The sequence below is a fragment of the Clupea harengus genome, chromosome 18 (genome assembly GCF_900700415.2).
Source record: "Clupea harengus chromosome 18, Ch_v2.0.2, whole genome shotgun sequence".
Lineage (NCBI taxonomy): Eukaryota > Metazoa > Chordata > Actinopteri > Clupeiformes > Clupeidae > Clupea > Clupea harengus.
Window position 1 is genome coordinate 4,751,131 of NC_045169.1, and position 19,814 is coordinate 4,770,944.

General features: G+C 42.9%; 1 protein-coding gene across 2 annotated transcripts in view; it reads right to left on the reverse strand.

The window, feature by feature from the left end:
• Positions 1–19,814, reverse strand: part of ipo11 (importin 11) — a 73,298-nt gene that overhangs the window by 11,030 nt on the left and 42,454 nt on the right. For both annotated transcript variants that reach the window (XM_031585412.2, XM_031585413.2), the window contains exons 17-24: positions 18,481–18,514; positions 17,794–17,834; positions 16,774–16,890; positions 13,227–13,340; positions 11,529–11,644; positions 8,572–8,648; positions 2,706–2,785; positions 2,330–2,410 (exon numbers count right to left, since the gene is read on the reverse strand). In XM_031585412.2, coding sequence (XP_031441272.1) covers positions 2,330–2,410; positions 2,706–2,785; positions 8,572–8,648; positions 11,529–11,644; positions 13,227–13,340; positions 16,774–16,890; positions 17,794–17,834; positions 18,481–18,514 — 660 coding nt within the window. The remainder of the gene's footprint in view (positions 1–2,329; positions 2,411–2,705; positions 2,786–8,571; positions 8,649–11,528; positions 11,645–13,226; positions 13,341–16,773; positions 16,891–17,793; positions 17,835–18,480; positions 18,515–19,814) is intronic.

The window sequence follows — 19,814 nt, forward strand, 5'->3', positions numbered from 1 at the left end:
AGGTAGCAAAAGTGGCAGGATAAAACAACAGTGCACAACTGGCTGGCGACAGACGCTACACGCACTACACGCTGTACCCGGTATCTATAAAGGCCCACCTACACAATACCTGCCAACGCAGAGATAGGCAAAGAACCATAAATAAAGTATTTAATAACCCCGAGTTCTGCTATTAGAGTGCAGGACGCGGCTTTGTGGAGACGCAGGGGCCTGTCAGACCTGCTCAGCACCGACCCCGGCATCACAAGGAGCCGCTTGGCACTTTTACTTAGCAGAACTAACCCCCAACTGATTAAATGTAAATCAAATTGGGCTAGACAACATGTACCAATTTTCTTTACTTTGGGAATATAAACCACCCAGCTCCATTTATGTATGTTCATATGGATTTTACTGGATTTTAAGCTGTAACAAGCAACATGAGGGAAAACAGCACAACTCTCTGAAGTGTGTACTGCACAAAATTGTGACAAATAACTTTTTTCCCTCATCAGTGACAGCGTGCTGCAGGGAGCCTGGGATTAATTAGTGCAGTAAGTTAGCGTGACAGGATCTGGTTAAAGGCTCCAATTTCAGCCTGCTTTGTCCCTTTCCCTGGTGGCGATCCGTTGGGGGTTAATTCCCCTACGTAAAAGTGCCAAGCGGCTCCTTGTGATGCCGGGGTCAGTGCTGAGCAGGTCTGACAGGCCCCTGCGTCTTCACAAAGCCGTGTCCTCTAAACTCTAATAGCGGAACTCGGGGTTATTAAACAGCGCCTTAATTACCCAGAGAAGTGCGTCGTCGGCATCTCTTCTCGTGAGCCAGCGCACACTTACGACAATGGGGGAAGTTAATTATCAGTGAACAAACCCCCTGTCACGAGCGTCACTGGCCAGGGCTTTGGAGAGACGAGATGAATCTGACAGCTGAGCAGCAGAGGTGGTGGGAGGGTTAATGGAGAGGGCAAGGACAGTCTGACCCCCAGTCAGAAGCGACGCTGCTTTGTGTCAGCTACCGGGCCTTCGATTTATGATGCGTGAAACATTAACGGTGGTTCCCAACCTTTTTTATGGTTCTTTGCCCATCTCTGTTTTGGCAGGTAGCGTGCCCTCCAGAATTATTGGCACTCTTGCTAAAGATGATTGGAAAAGCTTATGAAAAAAATTCACATTATCAGTTATTAATCTTACTATTATACTGAATAGTGCCTTTATTCACGGTAAATTTAGTAAGAGCAACCATTAGTGAAAAATTTAAATGTAGAACAAAATCACATTTCACAATTGTTGGCACCTCAGGAAATGCCAGTGAAGTATAATCACATGCATATTTAACTAATTTTACAAGTCAGGATGGATACAAGAAAATAGATGACCGACTTAATGATTGCCTGTTGATATGGGCATTTTAGGAAGTTTAAGAAATTCAAAACAATCATGAACCAGTCTGGGAGAGGACACAAGGATTTTGTCAGCAGCCACATTTCAGAACTGCAAAGTTTGGTAGCATCTTGGGGCAACAAATTCCACTGTGAGAAGTCACCTCCACGGCAACAAACTGTAAGGCATGCCAGAAAGAAGCCTTTCCTATCTTTTCATCACAAGCAAAAGCGCTTGGAGTTTGCTAGATGCCACTGGAGCTTTAGCTGGGACAGGGTGCTACGTTCATGAAACAAACATTGAGCTCTTTGACTCCAAATGCTCAAGGTGGGTTTAGCGTAGCGATAAAGAATGCTACAGAGAAGAGCCCCTAATACCACGCGTTAAAGATGGAGGATTGTTGATGCTGTGGGGCTGTTTGTCCTCCAAACGCCCTGGCAGAGTATTGTTAACATACATTGCATTATGGATTTTCCAGGAAGTAGCAGGTGAATTTAAATCAATATCCGGCTACCGTTGCGAGGAAACTAAAACTTGGCTGTGGATGGATTTTGCAGCAGGACAATGATCCACAGCACACATAAAAAATCCACTCAAAAAAAGTTTGAATGAACACAAAATAAAGCTTAGAGCCCCTCGCCCCATGACCTGAATCCAATTGAAATCCTGTGGAGAGATTCAGCATTGAGAAATGGTCAAAAATCCTTTCTGGAAGCTTTTTTTCCCCCAGCCATTGTTGTGAAGCTCCAAATCCTATTCAGAAGGCAAGGTTGAGGCAAACAATGACGAATGTTTGTGATTTGACTTGTGTGTGGAATCATGTGTTGTCTGTTATCTTTCCCATGAAGTCTAGAGTAGGGTAGGAATAAAAACCCTGTGAGAGCGCGATCTGATTCTATCTCCATTTCCCACGAAGGCCATGATGAGGTGGGAGACAATGAGCAGAGCGTACGAGACAAATCGAGTCTCACCTTCAGTACTTGAACCTGGCCCTCCATAGTGATGTCCTTCATCAACTGACAGAAGGACTTGCATAGACCTTCAGCATAGCTCTACAGAGAACAAGATGGAGGGAGGGATGGAGGGAAAGAGGGAGGGAGAGAGGGAGGGATGGAGGAAAAGACAGAGCAAGAGTCCTTAATGTATTTATTTACTTCAAGCTCATTTGTGAATTTTACATAGAAGTTACATATTACATATTTAATCATATCATATGCCCCATACATATCTGTGCTCAGACTTTTCCAAACTGTGTGTGTGTATATGAGTGTGTGTGTGTGTGTGTGTTTGTGTGTGTGTGTGTGTGTGTTGTTCTCCCTCTGTAGTGAGCATATCTCTGCTGCTCACCTGGAAAAACTCGGTGGCTGAAAGGTAGATGTAGGCTTTGATGATCTGGAAGCATGTCCGCACGTTCTCTGAGCTCAACTCTGTGGGGAGAGGGGGGTAACATCAGCTTGGTGAGACACAAGACCTAAGAGACCTAAGAGACAATTTTGTGGCAGTAATAATCGAGGGGTTGTGGGAATTGCAAGTGTTATAAGGTAGCGAGGCGTATTGGGGGGTTGGGGGGTGGTGGCGTAGGGTTGTCCTCTGGGCTTTGACTCTGCTGAGGAGTTGACTCAGGCCACGTTTACACGGAGCCTGGATTGCCTGAATCCGGAAAGAAATGTTGTCGCATCGGCCTCTCGTTTACACGAACCTGGCGGATTGGGTCACTGTGAATCCGCAACCTTTTGAATCCGGTCTCCAGAGTGGGTAGATTCGAACCCGCCAGCGGATCCGTGTTCGTGTAAACGCCGGATCCGCACACTTTCTAACCCGATGACGTAATTTCCCCACGTGAACGCCTCGCAACCTCAGCCTGAACCTTTATGCACCCTGCTGTGTCACTTCATAAAAGCAACAACATAAACTACATCGATGTTGTTAAGAAGCTGGTTAGGAAAAGGATGACATTAACAAGCCACACTTTAATCTATCATCGTTTAATCTATTTGCATCAGACCACTAGCGATTCTAACTAGTCCTGTTTGACTGCTGTGGTAACAGTGATTTTGTTATACCTCTGAACTAGTGAGAAATAACCACAAAGTCATTCAGAGTTTTCTTCATAAAAAAAAATGGCTTTTACTCGACAATCGCAAAGACAGAGAGAGAATCCGCGATCTCCCCTGAACTAATATAATAAGACTCAAACAATCGATCCTCAGATCATGGGAAGATTGCTAGTTGGTACCAGATCCAAAAATGTTTCAGGATTCAGGCAATCCAGCCTCCGTGTGCACGGGGTCTCAGTCGGGGGCCGGTGAGGCTGGTTCAGGCTCCCTGCTGTGTGGCTTTAAAGCGAGCAGCAGTGCAGTGACTTCCTGAACTGTGCCGATGATATGGCAACAGACAGGAGCACCAGCACTGGAGACGAGAGTGAATTAATAGTGCTCCTTTTTTCTCTTTTTCTGGATCACTGAGCGGGGACAGCACATTTTTAAGGATAATTAGGGCTGGCAGAGTGTCTTTGAGGGAAAGAGAGAAAGGGCCTCTTCCCACACACACACACCACAAACTCATTTAAATCTCTCTCATCTCCACTTTTCGAGTCTCTATCGATCTGCGCGGCTCAGTTGAAAACACCAACAGGTGACGCTGCCCCAAATTGCATATTGCCCCGTCGACCAGATGGGCAGAGCCACACACACAATCATTATTACACCGTCTGAGTCATTGTGGCTAACAATGCCCTGGCAAAGTAACCCAGAGGTCACAGAGTCCTGGGGATCAAGGCGGGACCGGGGGGTTGATTAGCCATGCTAATGCTAATCAGTCAGTCAGCAGCGGGGTGATAAAACTCTCTGCCCTGTTGCTACGGGGACTACCAATGAGCAAGACCAGAATCCAGCTGGGCCCGGTTGGTTTTTCTAAATAATGCTTCCCAGCTTGCTGTGACTGCATTGGTTTTCTGCAAGGATATATATCTATGTATATAACTATATATATTATATACATATAATGTCTATTATTTACGCAGTCTTCAATAGTCTACTATGGCAGTCTTTGAGTCTTTGAGTTTCTTCTCTGGTTCCCCTCCCACCCACACCCCAGCTAGAAAAATTGCATTTTATTTGTCGACACTATTTGTCGACATTATTTGTTCTACTTTTAAGGCGCTCATAAACTTTGCTGGTCATTTATACCTGTGGACAGGGTCGAACTGTGATGGAACACCGGAGCAAAACGGTGCAAATCACCATGCAGTTCTTGGATGACAGCCCAGTGGGCTCCAGACCCAGAGCAGCCATTAGATCCAAGCACAGAAAAAAAAGAACACGTGTCCATAGGAAGGCGGAAAAACTTTTGTGGTGATGGCCGATGCCATACCAGTTAACGTATTTTAGAAGTCTGAGATATTTGAGAGGGACGGCTGAAGACCGGCCCTCACATAAGGGCCAATTACCTGCAAAGTCTTAATAGTGACATGATTGTGGAAATGACCACAGGAGAGCCTCCTGCCGAGCGAGAGCTCTTATTAATCTTTTAGTGAAGGGGTGCCATTAAGGACACCCCGCTGACAGACAGCTCAAATTTCTCGGTTGTGGTGCTGATGAGACATAACCCAGACCACAAATGAGAAACTCTCTGCCAGTCACGCTTGATAAGGTATATGACCTTCCGAACTGGAGGCTTTGATCACATCTAACTTGAGTGTCCTTACATAACTGCCGATAAACAAATCTAATTTCTGGCTCATCTAATTGCAAATGGACAGCTCCGTTTGTTTACTTCAAGCTGAGTGTATGGGGCCATAAGCCATGGAAGTGTTTTCCTCTGGGGCAGAGACCTAGCACCATGCTGTACCCATATTCACATATATTCAGTGTTTGACCAACTTACCAGTCTCCTCACTGCGACTGGCCTGTCGGGTGATGTAGGGGTAAAGAAGAACACCTCTGGCAGCAACGAAATGGTTTTAAATTGTGTTTCAGATAAGGAAAAAAAAAATCAGACAGCCTGTTCAGAAAAGAGTAACCTTCGACTTAAGTCGTGACTGCTCCACTCCCTGTGCAGTCACTTTGGTGTACCATTTGATGTCAGTGGTTCCCTGACCCATTTAGCTTGTCCAGACAGGTAATGATAATCACACTGCTGCGAGACAGCTTCATTTGGACATTCATACATATTTATGTCATCAGAGACGCAGAGAGAGAGAGAGAAAGGAGGGAAAGAGGAGTGTGTGTGTGTGTGTGTGTGTGTGTGTGTGTGTGTGCGGGGGGGGGGGGGGCACGATGGATACAGAGAGAGACAGAAAGAGGAGGGAGAGGGTGAAAGAGTGAGTCAGCGTGTGTGTGTGTGTGTGTGTGTGTGTGTGTGTGTGTGTGTGTGTGCGTGTGTGTGTGCGTGAGTGTGTGTGAGAGAGAGTGAGGGGGGGGGGGGGGGGGGGAGAGAGCGAGGACAGAGATTACTACTGCAAACGATTTGGTCCATGGCCTGTTTAGAAGCACTGATTCGGGGGGGGGGATGTGTGTTACTATTTCTGATCTTGAATTAACTTGCCTTTAAGGCAGGTTTAAAAGCTACTCATTATGCCTGATGCACAGTTAAGGCAAACACCATGACAGAAACCTGGCATAATTCTGAGTCTCTGGCCCAAAGCCCTGGTCTTGCTGGGCTAAATGTCCCATGGTACACTGGCTCTCAACCCCTGCTTCTACAGGCAGCTTGTTATTGGACTCCAACACTCTCGTTGTATTATGTATTTGTGCACAAGTTTGTTTACTGAGGACGCCCAGACAGTTCGATTTTTTGTGATCTTTTCTGTCATCACCAAATGCCTACTAACTTCACTGAGAAATGATGTAAAAATGTTCATGACTTCTTTATGGTCATGACTAAAGCCATGTTCTTTCATTGGAATGAGTCAGAGATTGCCAAAGATGGAGAAGATGGACAGTGCTTTGTCTCGAGTTCTGCGTTTAACAACCCTTTTATAATTGAAAAGCCTTTAGACACTGTGATAATAATTTACGGCCACACATATTCATCTTAAAATGTGAATGTGCTTTCAGCACATTCAAAAAGAATACATTTCAAATGGAACACAGTGACATTAAAACAAAGTTAATCGAAAAAATAAAACATATTTCCGCAACGCCGCACACCCCACCACAGCACCGTGTAATTGGTTCCAAGACAACGGTAGTGTGCCCTTTCATCCAATCACATGACTTTGAACAAAAGAAGTCTTCAGCCAATGTGTCCTTTTGAATCATGCATTTCCACATGGCCTAAATAGCCCACTTCCCTGAAGTCACACAATAGACCCCATTTCTGACAGAGGAGTGAAGGTAATTACACTTCAGAGAATCTTATCAAGAAAGGTCACTCTTCTCATTAGGTGGGTCCCATTTCTGGCCATTGTTTTCAAAAAACGTGTGCCTTACAAAGCCATTCATCATTAGACCCCAAAAAAGGACCTGAAAAGACAGTCATAGTGGACACTTTCTAGGAACTGCATCTGCAAACCTGCAGGCAAGTGCGTTCTATAGTGTGACCTCATTCTCGTCAATGTGTGATGACTTTTACATCTGCGTTAGCTACACAAAAGGCAAAAGATAACGTTTGAATACCAATCATAACTTGGTGACTTGTTGACCCTCTACCCTTAGATGACACCTGACTCTCTTGAGGCCAAAGTCTTTTTTAGTGGCAGTAGACCCTAGTGTTTTTTGTTTCAATACGAAACCAAGTCATCAATTTCTATACCATATCTAAAAAAACATTTTGATGAGATTGATTACATATATCATAATCTAGAAATAGATAAGGTTATGTCATGTTATAGTCTATAGGTTTAGGTTATAGGTTTCTGACTTCACTATATTGAGATGCATGTGCACATTAATTCATTTCTGTAATGGGTAGAAGGGATGTTGTGATGTCTTGTTTGCCTGCTTGGGGCATATTCATGGACAAAAATTCTCTCTGTAGTTAGGTGACTGTCTCTCTGTCACAGTTATTTGCATCCGATGTCATTAACCCCTTTCACACACGAAATGCGTAAATGTAGAATTAAATGAAAATGATGTAAGCTAAGCTGCACAGGCACCCTATATTCAATTTGTAAGTTAAATTGAGGAGACTATAATGTCGGCTAGATAACTAGCTATCATTTCATGCAAATGGAACACTGCAATTTAAACCATTTAAGGTTATTTAAAAGCTTCCTTAGTTACTAGGCACCCATAGCAACCAGGAAACACTGTGTGCTGCATTTTCTTCAAGTTTAATAATAACTTAATAACAACTTAATAATAAGCTCAAGTTTAATTTCATTTCTCAAAATCAGCACATCGACAAAAGATATCACAACCATTTTGGTGCCATTCCCACATGATACTGTTAAGGCATAATAGCTATAAATAAACGTCTTTCTGTGTGAGTGGGTATGGGGAAACGATGAGTACATATATGACTACTGCAGAGAGGCTTTTCAATCATTCTGTATTTCTATCATGGATGTAACAGGGGAGTGAACTTTGAATTCCTTGAAATGATCGTGATGTTTATCCGACAGATGTCTGGCCAGGTTTAACATGTTGTCCCCTTCCCTTTACAACAACGCTTGTACCGCAGTGCTGCTGTGTTTAGTTGTTTCATCCACTGTATGGCCAGAGTATCACCACATTCCACCTCGGGGCCCCTTCTCTGTCAATGAGCTCCAGTGCTGCTGAAGCTGCTGCTGCTGCTGCTGTCTAGTTTCGGAACAAACTGAAAAGGTGTCCTACTCTCTCTACCGCTGCTCTTGACTCACGTCACGCTCTCTGCAGCCCATATTACAAACTCAGTCAGGGTCGTGTCCCACAACGTCACACACACCACTAGTGTAATGTCACCGCTGTCAGTGTGCCATTGACATTTGCATTGAAAAAAAGTATTTTATCATACACTTTTTAAAACTGTACTGCGGTACTTTTTCAGTTTCTGTATACTGTGTCCTGACACAAGGAGGACACTTTCCAGCATGAATTTGTAAGGCTGAATATAAATTGCAGCCACCATACCGTGTTTCTACAAGGGGACAGGCCACATAAGTCATTTTTATTCCATTGCAGATATTATCCTGTATTTGTAATCTTGACAAGACATTCTTGCGCTTCATAAATTTCACCAACAATGGTGTCACACTGACACCCCGGTGGGCATTGGGCGATGGATGACTTACCGAGCAAAGCTGACATGTTCTGGAATATTCTAAGCAGCTCTGGTGTGATTCCTGGGCTGTTCTCTAAGGTCACCAACCTGGAAGGAGACACAGAGAGCCAAGTCATGACACGGACACTGATCTGAAGCTCAAGTGAAAGATGGTCCAACTGAACAACACCGAATATACGGACATTTTCTATTATCTACAATCATAGCTAATGCATTTTAGATAATCAAACGTGACCTTTATTCAATATTATAAAATAATGAACTGTCTTAGATTTATTTGGTATAAATGGGCAACACTTCAGCAGTAACGATGTAAACACTATTAATAGTAAATGTACAGGTTAAGGTTTAATGACCTTATTTGCCCTTTAGCTAGTCAATTAAGAGAGGCAAAATAATTTACCACTCAATTAGAGCTACACTGACTCATAGAACATGGACATCAACCCATTTAAAAAAAGGTTAGTGGGAGATAAATGGCTTTATTTACTGACGTGAGCCCAACCTCCTATGACTGAAAGAGGGGGGGTGGGGGGGTGGGGGGGACTGATGATCTGTGAAGACTGATGACGGGGGAGAAATGTGTGGCACACAGGATGGGGAATGAGGAATGGGGGAGAGATGGGACACACGACCTAGGGAGCCGCGTCAAAGAATAATGCACCATCAGGAGAGATCAACCAAGCAAGGCAACTCCTCAGGACGCCTTATACCAGAGGTGGGCAATTAATTTCCCCAAGGGGCCACATGAGATAGTGGGACTGTTGTGGAGGGCCGGACCAATAGGCTGAACTCAATTCTGCTCAATATAAGTTGTATCTCTTTATAAAAAAAACATTACATTGTATGGTTTTGATTAACTGCTACTGGTAAGAGTAGATGTTACATTTAGGCTATCAAAAAAAATTGGTGCAGGCATAGTAAAAACGCCAACATTATTTAATCAACATTTAATCAACATTCACCAAAACGATTTTGAAAATGAGCATGTTTTTGCAGTATTAAAGGTGTTCCCAGACAAACAATACACATGGCACACACACACACACACACGAGAGCAAGCTTGCGATGCAATAGTATACAAATTAATAGTAATATCAATTTTTATCAGCGCAAATGGTCGCAGTGACGCACACGCACGAATGTAGGCCTACGGAAATAAAAAAAACATCCCGCTTATTATACGGTTACTTGCCGAAACAATAGAAGACATTTCTCCAAAATACCTCTTTTTAATGATTTTGTTGCCGTTTAGTTCTTCACGCAAATGCAAAGCAACCCACCTTCTGACTTCAAGTTTCAATGACTTTCAGTTACGTTAAATGACCGGACTACTTGCGTTGCGGAATGATATGAAAGATGTGAATTATAAGCACAAAACCCGTTGCCAATGACAGCAGTCATACATTTTTCGCAGCAGTGAATATAAAGAAATTACAGACCTGCGAACGTTGGGATGGCCCATTCAAATCAAAGGAACTTTTTGGAACATTCTGAAGAGCCGTATAATAAGTACAGGTTTTACGTTTGATTCCTAATTTACAATTGACCTCCGCGGGCCGCACAGGGACAGCCAAAGGGCCGCAAATTGCCCTTGGGCCGCACTTTGCCCAGGTCTGCCTTATACGATAGTACATACAACAATCGTATAGAGTGTGCTGTTGGTTAGAGGCACTAGTGTTTGTCTATATGCCTATACGATCTTAAACGGAATAGGAACAAAGAAAGAGCATAGTCCGAAAACATTTTTTTTTGTCAAAATTCCAGAAAGTGCCTTTTAGACTTCAGACAGGCATAGTATGGGCACACCATGATCGGGGGAAAAGACATTAGGCATAATAACATTTAGCTGCCAACTCTCCTAGTTCAATCTCCACGCGATTCCACTGAATTACAGAGATATGGACCGAGATTCAGTTCATTACCAGGAGAAGTTGCATAAGGCTGATTTATGTGATCGGCTTCCGAGGGCTGTGTCAGTAGGAAGTGGCTAAAAGCAAGAAAGAGAAAGAGAGAGAAAGAGAGAGAGAGAAAGAGAGAGAGAGAAACAGAAATCAACAGAGAGAGAGAGAGTAAAGTGGACAGGGGAAGCGAGATAGGGAGAAAGCAAACTGAATGCTGGAAAGCTGGTGGACGACAGCAAAACGGCGGGCCGATGCACAGGGCTTGATAAATGGCTGCTGGGGCTTGAACATGCTCTGCTGTTTAAAGACTGTTGGCCTGGTGCACAGAGCATTTGAACAGACTCTAAATGAACAGGGGCTGCTGCTGGCCTCTGGAAAGACGCACGCTGCATATTTATTGTGTTAGGGGGTAATTAGGGGGGGATAATGGAGAATGATTAAATGGGTGTCTGGGTGTGTAATTAGGAAGACGCGGGGGGAGGTCCACCAGACGAGGTATCCGATGAGACTCATAAGAGATGTAAACCATGCGGGCACAAGCACGTGGTTCTCTTAGAAGAGAAAAAGGTGTTTCAAGACAACGCTAGTTTACTGGGAGAAACATTTGGCATGCTTAGTATTTAGTTGGGTTTCACATTACCTGCATAAATGTGAATCTCCGTGAGCCATTAAATGTTTCTGTACATAGAAGTTTGGGCATTTGTCTTAACGCAGTTGTTAGTCTATCTTCAGTATTAGTGTAGCAATAGGAAATATATTTTAGATTTTCAAACATTCTTTTTGAATATAGTGAAATAGATTTGGGCCATTTTGGTTTGCTGCACTTTCTATGTTGTTAACAACTATCAGTCGTTTCAAACGTGCCTAAATCGTTTGCACAGTCCTGAATGCGTGCATGTTTTTTTTCTTCATAACGCATGAACAATTTGTCTGTATATGTCAAGTGTCACGGTGTAATCTTACATGCATGTGTGTGATTGTGCATATAGCGTGTGTATGCACCACGCTGGCGCATGGAGTGCAGTGCAGTCGGTGTCCATTTGAAGTTACTGAATGTCCATACCAGAGTTCCAGGCCGTCCTCCAGCAGGTACACGTGCGGTGGCTGTGAAACATCCGTGCTGAGCTGAATCACCGGCAGCAGGAAGGGGTACAGGTTCTTGCTCTCCGCCCCCAAGCCCTGTGGATGAGGAGGGAAATCACAATTTTCACAACACGTCCTCTCGAGTCGTGCTTGGTTTAGCGTCGTCTTGCGATTCGGCAGCAGGAGCACTTTAAAAAAATCGAGAGAAAAGACCCTGTGTTGTTAGGATCCTCCTCGAAATCGGCCCAATTTGAAACGACCCAAGGACAAGGCGAGATACAAATGAGAAATTGATGAGAGCAGATTTGCCCATCAAAAGGGAATTGATGTAAGAAGGATGCCTTGGTAGTCTGGTCTTCAAGGCTTCCAACAGGGGGGGTCTCACAAATACCCCACTGAGATGTTCTAGCGCGAGACTCGAGGGACACGGCCGCCAAAGCAGAACTCTGATCTAAACTCATCCCACTCTGATTTGAGCTTCGATATTGAGTTGAGTCGTGAGATGAATTAAGATTAGAGCAGACTTTAAAGGCCTTTCCTTCCCTTTTGCCCCCTTGAGTTCTGTCTAGCACCTGGTTCTTATCTAGAGGGCCAGCTGTACAGCTGCTTGGCATAGAAACACGAGAGAGGAAAGGACAGGAAAGCTACGGCTAAGGGACCAACGCAGTAACGGCAATCTGCTCTGCACCTAAACAAGGTTAACCAAAGCGTGGCAAGAGGTGCTGCGGGGGAAACCCTGCCAAATATAAATTAGATATATTCAGTTGTCAAAGGTCCACAGTCTTATCAATGGAAATCAGCCGCAGGCGTCTACATGCTGCTGTTCCAGGAACAGTCACGCGCGGCTCGTGTGAATTCATGGAAGGAACGCTGACCCAGAGTGATCTGGTTTGGGAATGAACCTAAATGTGCATCTGACAGTACATGGAATTTACATTAAGACGGAGGCATTGAAATATTTATAGCTCACCAGTGGATGTACACAGCAAAAGTAATAAAACGCAAATCCTTTTCAGGGATCTGGGGAACAAAAGTTTCAATCTGGACAATAACAGAGGCTTTTTTTTCCTCTTTTTCTTTTTCTTTTAACCAAACATGAAAACTGCACTTGGGCAGCACAATGGCAGAAAAAAGCTGCCCAATCACCAAGGGTATTCAGGATCTGACAAGAATGCCTCTGGCTTGGTTCGGTGTTCACGAGAGCATAATGGGGAGTTTTCCTGTGGTGGGAGGCTACACAGGAGATTACCTGCTAGGGTTGAAGCCGGGTCACGGCTGACCCTCCTTGACTGAGATAAGTTTTATTCACAACATAGTACAATATGCTGGACATTTGAATGTCATTTGATCATACTCGACAAGAAAATAGCGAGTGCATAAAAGGGAATGAAATTAAGTATTCTGGATAGCCTTTCGTAGTGCAGTATAGAGGCTCCTTAAGCTGTTGTTGCTAGGGGACATAACTATACACAACACACAAACACAAACATGCAAAAAGACATGATTTATCATGGCAGATTCCCCCCTTGCGGGCATAACCCCCTTACTTAGATCACGTTACATCATGTGACAAATGTGTTGACAAAATGACTGAACAAAAGCAAAAAAATAAATTAAAAATATGCACTTAAGTACTTGTTGGAGGTGCGGTGCGTGTGAAGGCAGGCGGTCGGCGTACCTGTACAAGGTGGACGAGAGTGGTGAGAATGGCACAGCGGAGCATGTTGTGCTCCTCCGACTGCTTCCAGAGGAGAGGCAGGTACTGCACCAGACAGCCAGCGTAGGGTCGGATCTGCAGCAAATCAACACGCAAGGTCAAAAGGTCATATGCAGTGATACAGACATGCAACACTAAACGTAGTAGAAAGGAGAAGAGGAGAGCCAGGACATTAATATAAAAGGACATTAATATTCAAATACAGGCCCTCTGGTAATAAAGAAATTAAAACCTTTTTGGTCCCGGGCAACATGAATACATGCATACAAACTGGATCCTCAAATGGCTTTGCAAATAATTTGGGAAAGTTCTGCAAATTCAGTAAAACCAAAATTTTAGAAGTTCTGCAAAAGTGTTTAAAAAAAATTAAAATAAAATAAACATGATACATGGTATACAACATAAGTGCGTACACCCCTGGGCAATATCACTTAAATGTCAATTGATTCAAAATTGTATCACCTTACAGTAATTGCATTATTTCTAAGTTGAACAGTAGGGGTATTTGCATAATGCAAATTAATACAATTTAAACCTAACAGTTTAGATTTACTATTTTAAAAATACAGGCCCCACAGTAGGAACTCAATGCAACCTTTTATTTTCTCAATACTTTGTGTGTCCACCTTTATTTTGGATGACCTGCTCAATCATCCTCATCATGGAAGAGAAAACCGGTGTTGAACAACTGTCTGAGGAGAAGCCATTCTTCAGCTGCTCTTTCCTGGGGGGTGTGTGTTGCTCTACCTTTCTCTTTAAAATACCCCAAAGGTGTTCTATTGGATTCAAGTCAGGCGCTCTTGCGTGATTTTGGCAGTGTGCTTTGGATCGTTATCTTGCAGGAATATTCCTCTTCTGCCAAGCTTCTAAAGACTGTGCGTAATCTTGTGATATATCCACAGGCATTCATGGTGCCATCAATTAATGTCATCTCCCTAACACATTTTGGACTCATTCAGCCACATGTCATCACCCTCCCACCTCCGTGCTTCACGGTCAGGACTATACATTCACTGTGGGGGAGTCCTGGCCTGGTTCATGGCCAACAAGATGGAGCCCAACAAAATGTATCTAGGTCTCATCTGTGCAAAAGAATGTGCTCCCAACATTCATCAGGCTCCTTTTCATGTTCTCTGGCAAAGTTCAATCTTACGTTTTTTCTTGGACGTTATCCGTAGAGGTTGGTGTCACGCAATGTCATCACACTGTGAGCATTCACAGGAACCCAGATTTCCATTGATAACTCCCATGCCAAGTCTGAAGCACATGCCCGTCTGTTTTTCAGAGCTAGAGCTTGTGCAAGCAGCACTCTCCGTGTTGTCATTTCAGGAGGAGGATGACTGACTCTGATTAGAGGTGCTATGGCTTGTTCTACCCCCTCATGATTACTGCTGCAACTGCATTTTGACTGATTTTTTTAGTTGGTCATGATCTTCCTGTATCCTTTTTTTTTTCCATCTTTGTCAAGTCTCACAATCAGATTTTTCAATTCTTCCGGCAATTCCTTTCCACGTGGCGCCATGATGCATACATGCAGACTATATATAGACACAGCACATAGGTGCATATATAGACACACCACATAGGTCCAAAATGGAGAAGGTTCTGCTATTCACAGGTCGATTCATTACCATGTTCACGCAACTAAGCTCACTGGAAATCACAGGTGTAAACTTTGTTTCAATGATCACACGTTTTCTTACTTGTGTGTCAGTGATCACAGGTGTATTCACTTTTGAGGCACAGAGTTTCTACTTTGAGGCCAGTATTTTCAATGTAGTCTTTCTAAGGTATTAGTTTTTGATTGTTCATGATAGGAAATACTCTTGTCAACTTAAAAAAAAAATAAAGCAATTGTTGAGAGGCGATATAATTTCGAATTATCTGTGAATTAAAAGTGATATTGAACAGGGGTGTACTCGCTTCTGTTGTATACTGTATTTGCATGAAGGAAAAGAAACACTACAAAACTACTGCAGGGTTCTTGGGTCTTGGTAACAGACATTCGTGCGTAACAAACCGACAAATAAAAACGATAGAGAAGCATACGAAATCTATTCAGACTCAAAAGCTATTCAGCTCTGCTAGAGTACGGCTTTTCTCAATGTCTAGGCTGTCTGCTTGAATCTAACATTTGAAGCTCTTTGAAAGCCTTTTCAGGCCACGCTTCCTATTTTTCACTTCACTCACTCGGATGAAAGGGAATCCCCAATACAATGTCCCTGCTTACATCATACTGTTTTAAGGTGTAAGGCTACCGCAACCCACTGGAGTCTGAGGCCTGTCAGTCAATTTTGCCATGCCTTGACATTTTTATATATCTCACCCATCTAAAAAACATGATCCCAAAGTGCACAAACTCAGCACCAATCATCTGAGAGCAGTAAGAATTGCATTCATTCATTTTTTTATCAACTATAAACATACTCTTTTCAAAAGACCTATTTTCAGGATAAAAGAAAAGCACATAATACACATTTCTGACCAAGACGTTTGAGCTCTGAACCTTGTAAACATAGGTGTTGGCTACACATAGGTGAGATTTCATGTGGTTTGACAACTAAAGTGTCTGGTCTTTGGGGTGTCACTATTCTTTGCAAAGCAAGTCGCCTACACAATGAATATTGATGAGGTAGGTGTCAACACACCTGTAACAGTCCCCAGTAATGTGTGTAAGATAAATTCAGTTTAGGTATGAATTTATTAACATTTTATTTCTATTAACAATGTATGCCCATTTAACCAGTAAAGGCAGTTGGAAAACAGGTTTCAGACAGAGGGGCCTAAGATAACATTCAAAGCACATGCTTTCAAGTTTAGGATGACCAGTGACATAAATTCCAAGGTCATAGGGCAGCCTGGGCAGGAGACAGATGAGATAGGGAAACTATCTGTAGGAAGGGAGTGGAGACTCACAGAAACTTAATTGTCAGGCCAGAAATTACGACTGAAACATGCAAGTCACAGAGGCGTACCTGGAGGCCCTCAGTGAAGACTGGACTTATAAACTAATATGATCACATGTAAAATTCGGAACGCCTTCTCCAGCCGTGGGTGACAGAGCTGTTGTGAACTCTGCATCTCCGACTGAATCTTGTCCAATCTTAAAACCAGTAAACTCAACTGTATCAAACCAAGTGCTACGTGTGGCGGTCCGTTACTCTGATTTCTCTGTAAACCAACACGCAATTCATTTAAACTTAACATGTGTAAGCTGATTTAAATCACCTGTTCTAAAAGTATCCACCATAAACAAAACATACAGTATTTGGCATCTCCCATAAATTATGCACCAAGACAGAGGGTTAGGGCCAACACAGGCCTTGTGCAAATAAAAACTAGTCATATTATTTCAGCCTTGAGTGAGTGACATGGATGCCCTCTGAATTCAATAACCCAGAGCCCTTTGAGGAGTCAATTGAGAACTACTGTCTAAACAAACACACAACGTGACTTCGTAGGCTGCCAGCCTGTTGACCTTTCACCTTTGGGAATGGAAGGTACTCACCTGAATGTGGACCCGTTCTATGACACAGGAGATGACGTGCAGGACCTGCATCTTCGTGTCACACTCCGTGACCTGCTGCAGCAGCTGGAAGAGCAGCCCAAAGATGGACTCCAGGTACTAGAGGTGAAATCACACTGATTAGAACAGGAAATACTCAGCACACATTAATACACACACTAATACACACACTCTCAGCACACACTAATACACACTCTCACCACACACTAACACACAATCTCAGCACACACTAATACACACACTAATACACAATCTCAGCACATACACAATCTCAGCACACACACTAATACACACATTAATACACACACTAATACACACTAATACACAATCTCAGCACAAACACTAATACACAATCTCAGCACACACACTAATACACACTCAGCACACACTAATACACACATTAATACACACACTAACACACACTCTCAGCACACACTAACAAACACTCTCAGCGCACACACTAATACACACACTAACACACAAACACTCTCAGCACACACTAATACACACTCTCAGCACACACACTCTCAGCGCACACACTAATACACACTCTCACCACACACACTAACACACACTCTCAGCACACACACTAATACACACTCTCAGCACACACACTAATACACACTCTCACCACACACACTAACACACACACTAACACACACTCTCAGCACACACACTAACACACACACTCAACACACACACTCAACACACACTCTCACCACACACTAACACACACTCTCAGCACACACACTAATACACACACTCACCCCACACAGTAATACACATAAATCATGCATAACAGAATACTTTACTTTTTTTCTCATTAAAATGTTTCATTTCACTTCTATTATAAATTTGTTTTGGCCATAGGCAAATCTCTTGAGACCGAATTGCACATAACATAATACAAATTGCAAAGATATTCACATGCGCTTGAACAAACATGGAAGTGCACTGGTTCCAAGAGATGGCTGATAGAAAACATTAATTAAAGTGCCTCACCGGTAAGAACTGTTCTGTTCGAAACTCGAAATCATCCACGGGTGAAAAAGGAGTTAAGGTCAAAGTGTAATTGAGGCAGGAGAGGGTTTTCTCCTGTGAATAGGAGCCTAGAAATCATATATGTGAATCGCTCATCAGATTCTGCTGGACCGTGTTTAACAGAAAGCCTTATCATCATTTTACATTGTGCATGATATAGCTGAAAAGCCTATCTCTTTAGTGGCTACTTGACAGTCTTATATTGTCAAAGTTTTACTTACAAAAACAAAGTTATGCTAAGTGACAACTTTCTGTAAAGGGAGTCAAGTTAATCATTCTTACTTACTAATCTTCAATTATACTTTTTGTAACTGTCAACACAGTGTATTATTTATGCAAATAGTCTGGGAAACAAAAATCACCTTTTGAGGAAACATCTCAAAAGCTTTTGAACTAGCGTGGGCTTGACTGAGCTCTTTGCCAATGCATATTATAAACACAAAGGGGCTGAAGGCCAGCAGATAGCCCTTTCAGGCTCGGACAGCTGTTTGGAAATGGAATGGATGGCTTCTCTTTTTCGATTCTGTGAAAGGAAGTGATGATATATAGGACTTCAAACATAGCTTTTGGAAGACCAATTACAGTCGCTTTCCAAAGAACCCCTTTACAAGCTTAGAATACAGAAGAGAAAACCTTTTGAAAGGATATTTAGCTTGAGGGTTGTGGCTGTTTCGATCCGCACCTGTGAAAAGAGAAAGAATGTGCAGCACATCACAAATGACAAAACATCCACAAAATAATGAGTCATTTTTTTTTTCCAATGAAAAAGTTCACACCCAACACACACAGGACACTCGATGTTTGATCATACTAATCAGCATGCAAAGCATAAAAGATACAGAACACCTCAAATCAACCAAAGCAAAGAAAGAAAGAAAGAAAAAAAAAAAAAACAATCCCCAAGGAAGACCTGGTCGCGAATACCAAATACTGATAGCATCAAAGTCCCCAACTCAGTTCCACAAACTCTCTAACTTCTGCCTCTAGGGGCCTGATGTGGGCCTGCCAGCTTCACTTTGACTGCCACTCTGTCAATAACAAGTTTCCTCATCTCTGGTGCTGTGGTCTTGCTCCATTTATACCCTGAACCCAACCCAATCCTCCCTGCTGCACGTCTGCAATCACTTGAGCCGAGAGGCTTCCTGCCTGGGATGCCCTCGCTAGCTGATCCTTAAGACCCAGAAATGTGGCATGGTTCTCAATGTATCTATTTGGAGCAGCAATACCAGGCAGAATTCTTAATACTTTTTTTCTCGCAAAACACGTTTTAATTGGTCTTTAAGGACCAAAGGATAATGATGGTCATGATGATTTTGTGTGCTTTCAGTTTCACAGCAAGACCCAAGTGGATGGACCAGAGGAGGCGAGTTTACACGACGGATCAAATACTTCAGGCTACAGATGACAGATGACAGATGACAGATGACTTGCTTGGTCACCAAAGGATATCATACCGAGTCTGAACAACACCCAAGTTGAAGAAACAAACTTAAAGTAACACTATGCAACAATTTGACACTTTTTTTAGGGTATGGTTTTATAGGCAACTAGTTTTGGTACCATCCTCAAATTAATTTTGATAGCATATGGTCATGTGAAGGACACATAAACACCCGTGTCTTTTCCACTAGCCATCCAGGATATGCTCTATGTAGTTCTGTGTACCGGGCTGAAATACCCTGCAAAAATGGAAGAAAAGCTTTCACAGCATGACACAGCTTTTACAGCTATACCGCCAAAAGACACCAGTTGGTGGTGTTTGCAAGGTTTTTGCATGCCTTTAAAGTAGTTGGCTTTCTAGTTTTGGAACAGAACTCCTTATTGCTGCTTTAACTAAAAGTGACTACAAATGGCTACATCTCCTGAACTGAGAAACTTTGAACACAAGTTTGAATACAAGTTTGTCCTATCACACCCTGCCACTGGCTTGTCTGGTTTCATATTTTTCTAGGCCACAAAAATTTGCATGAGACATTTTATCA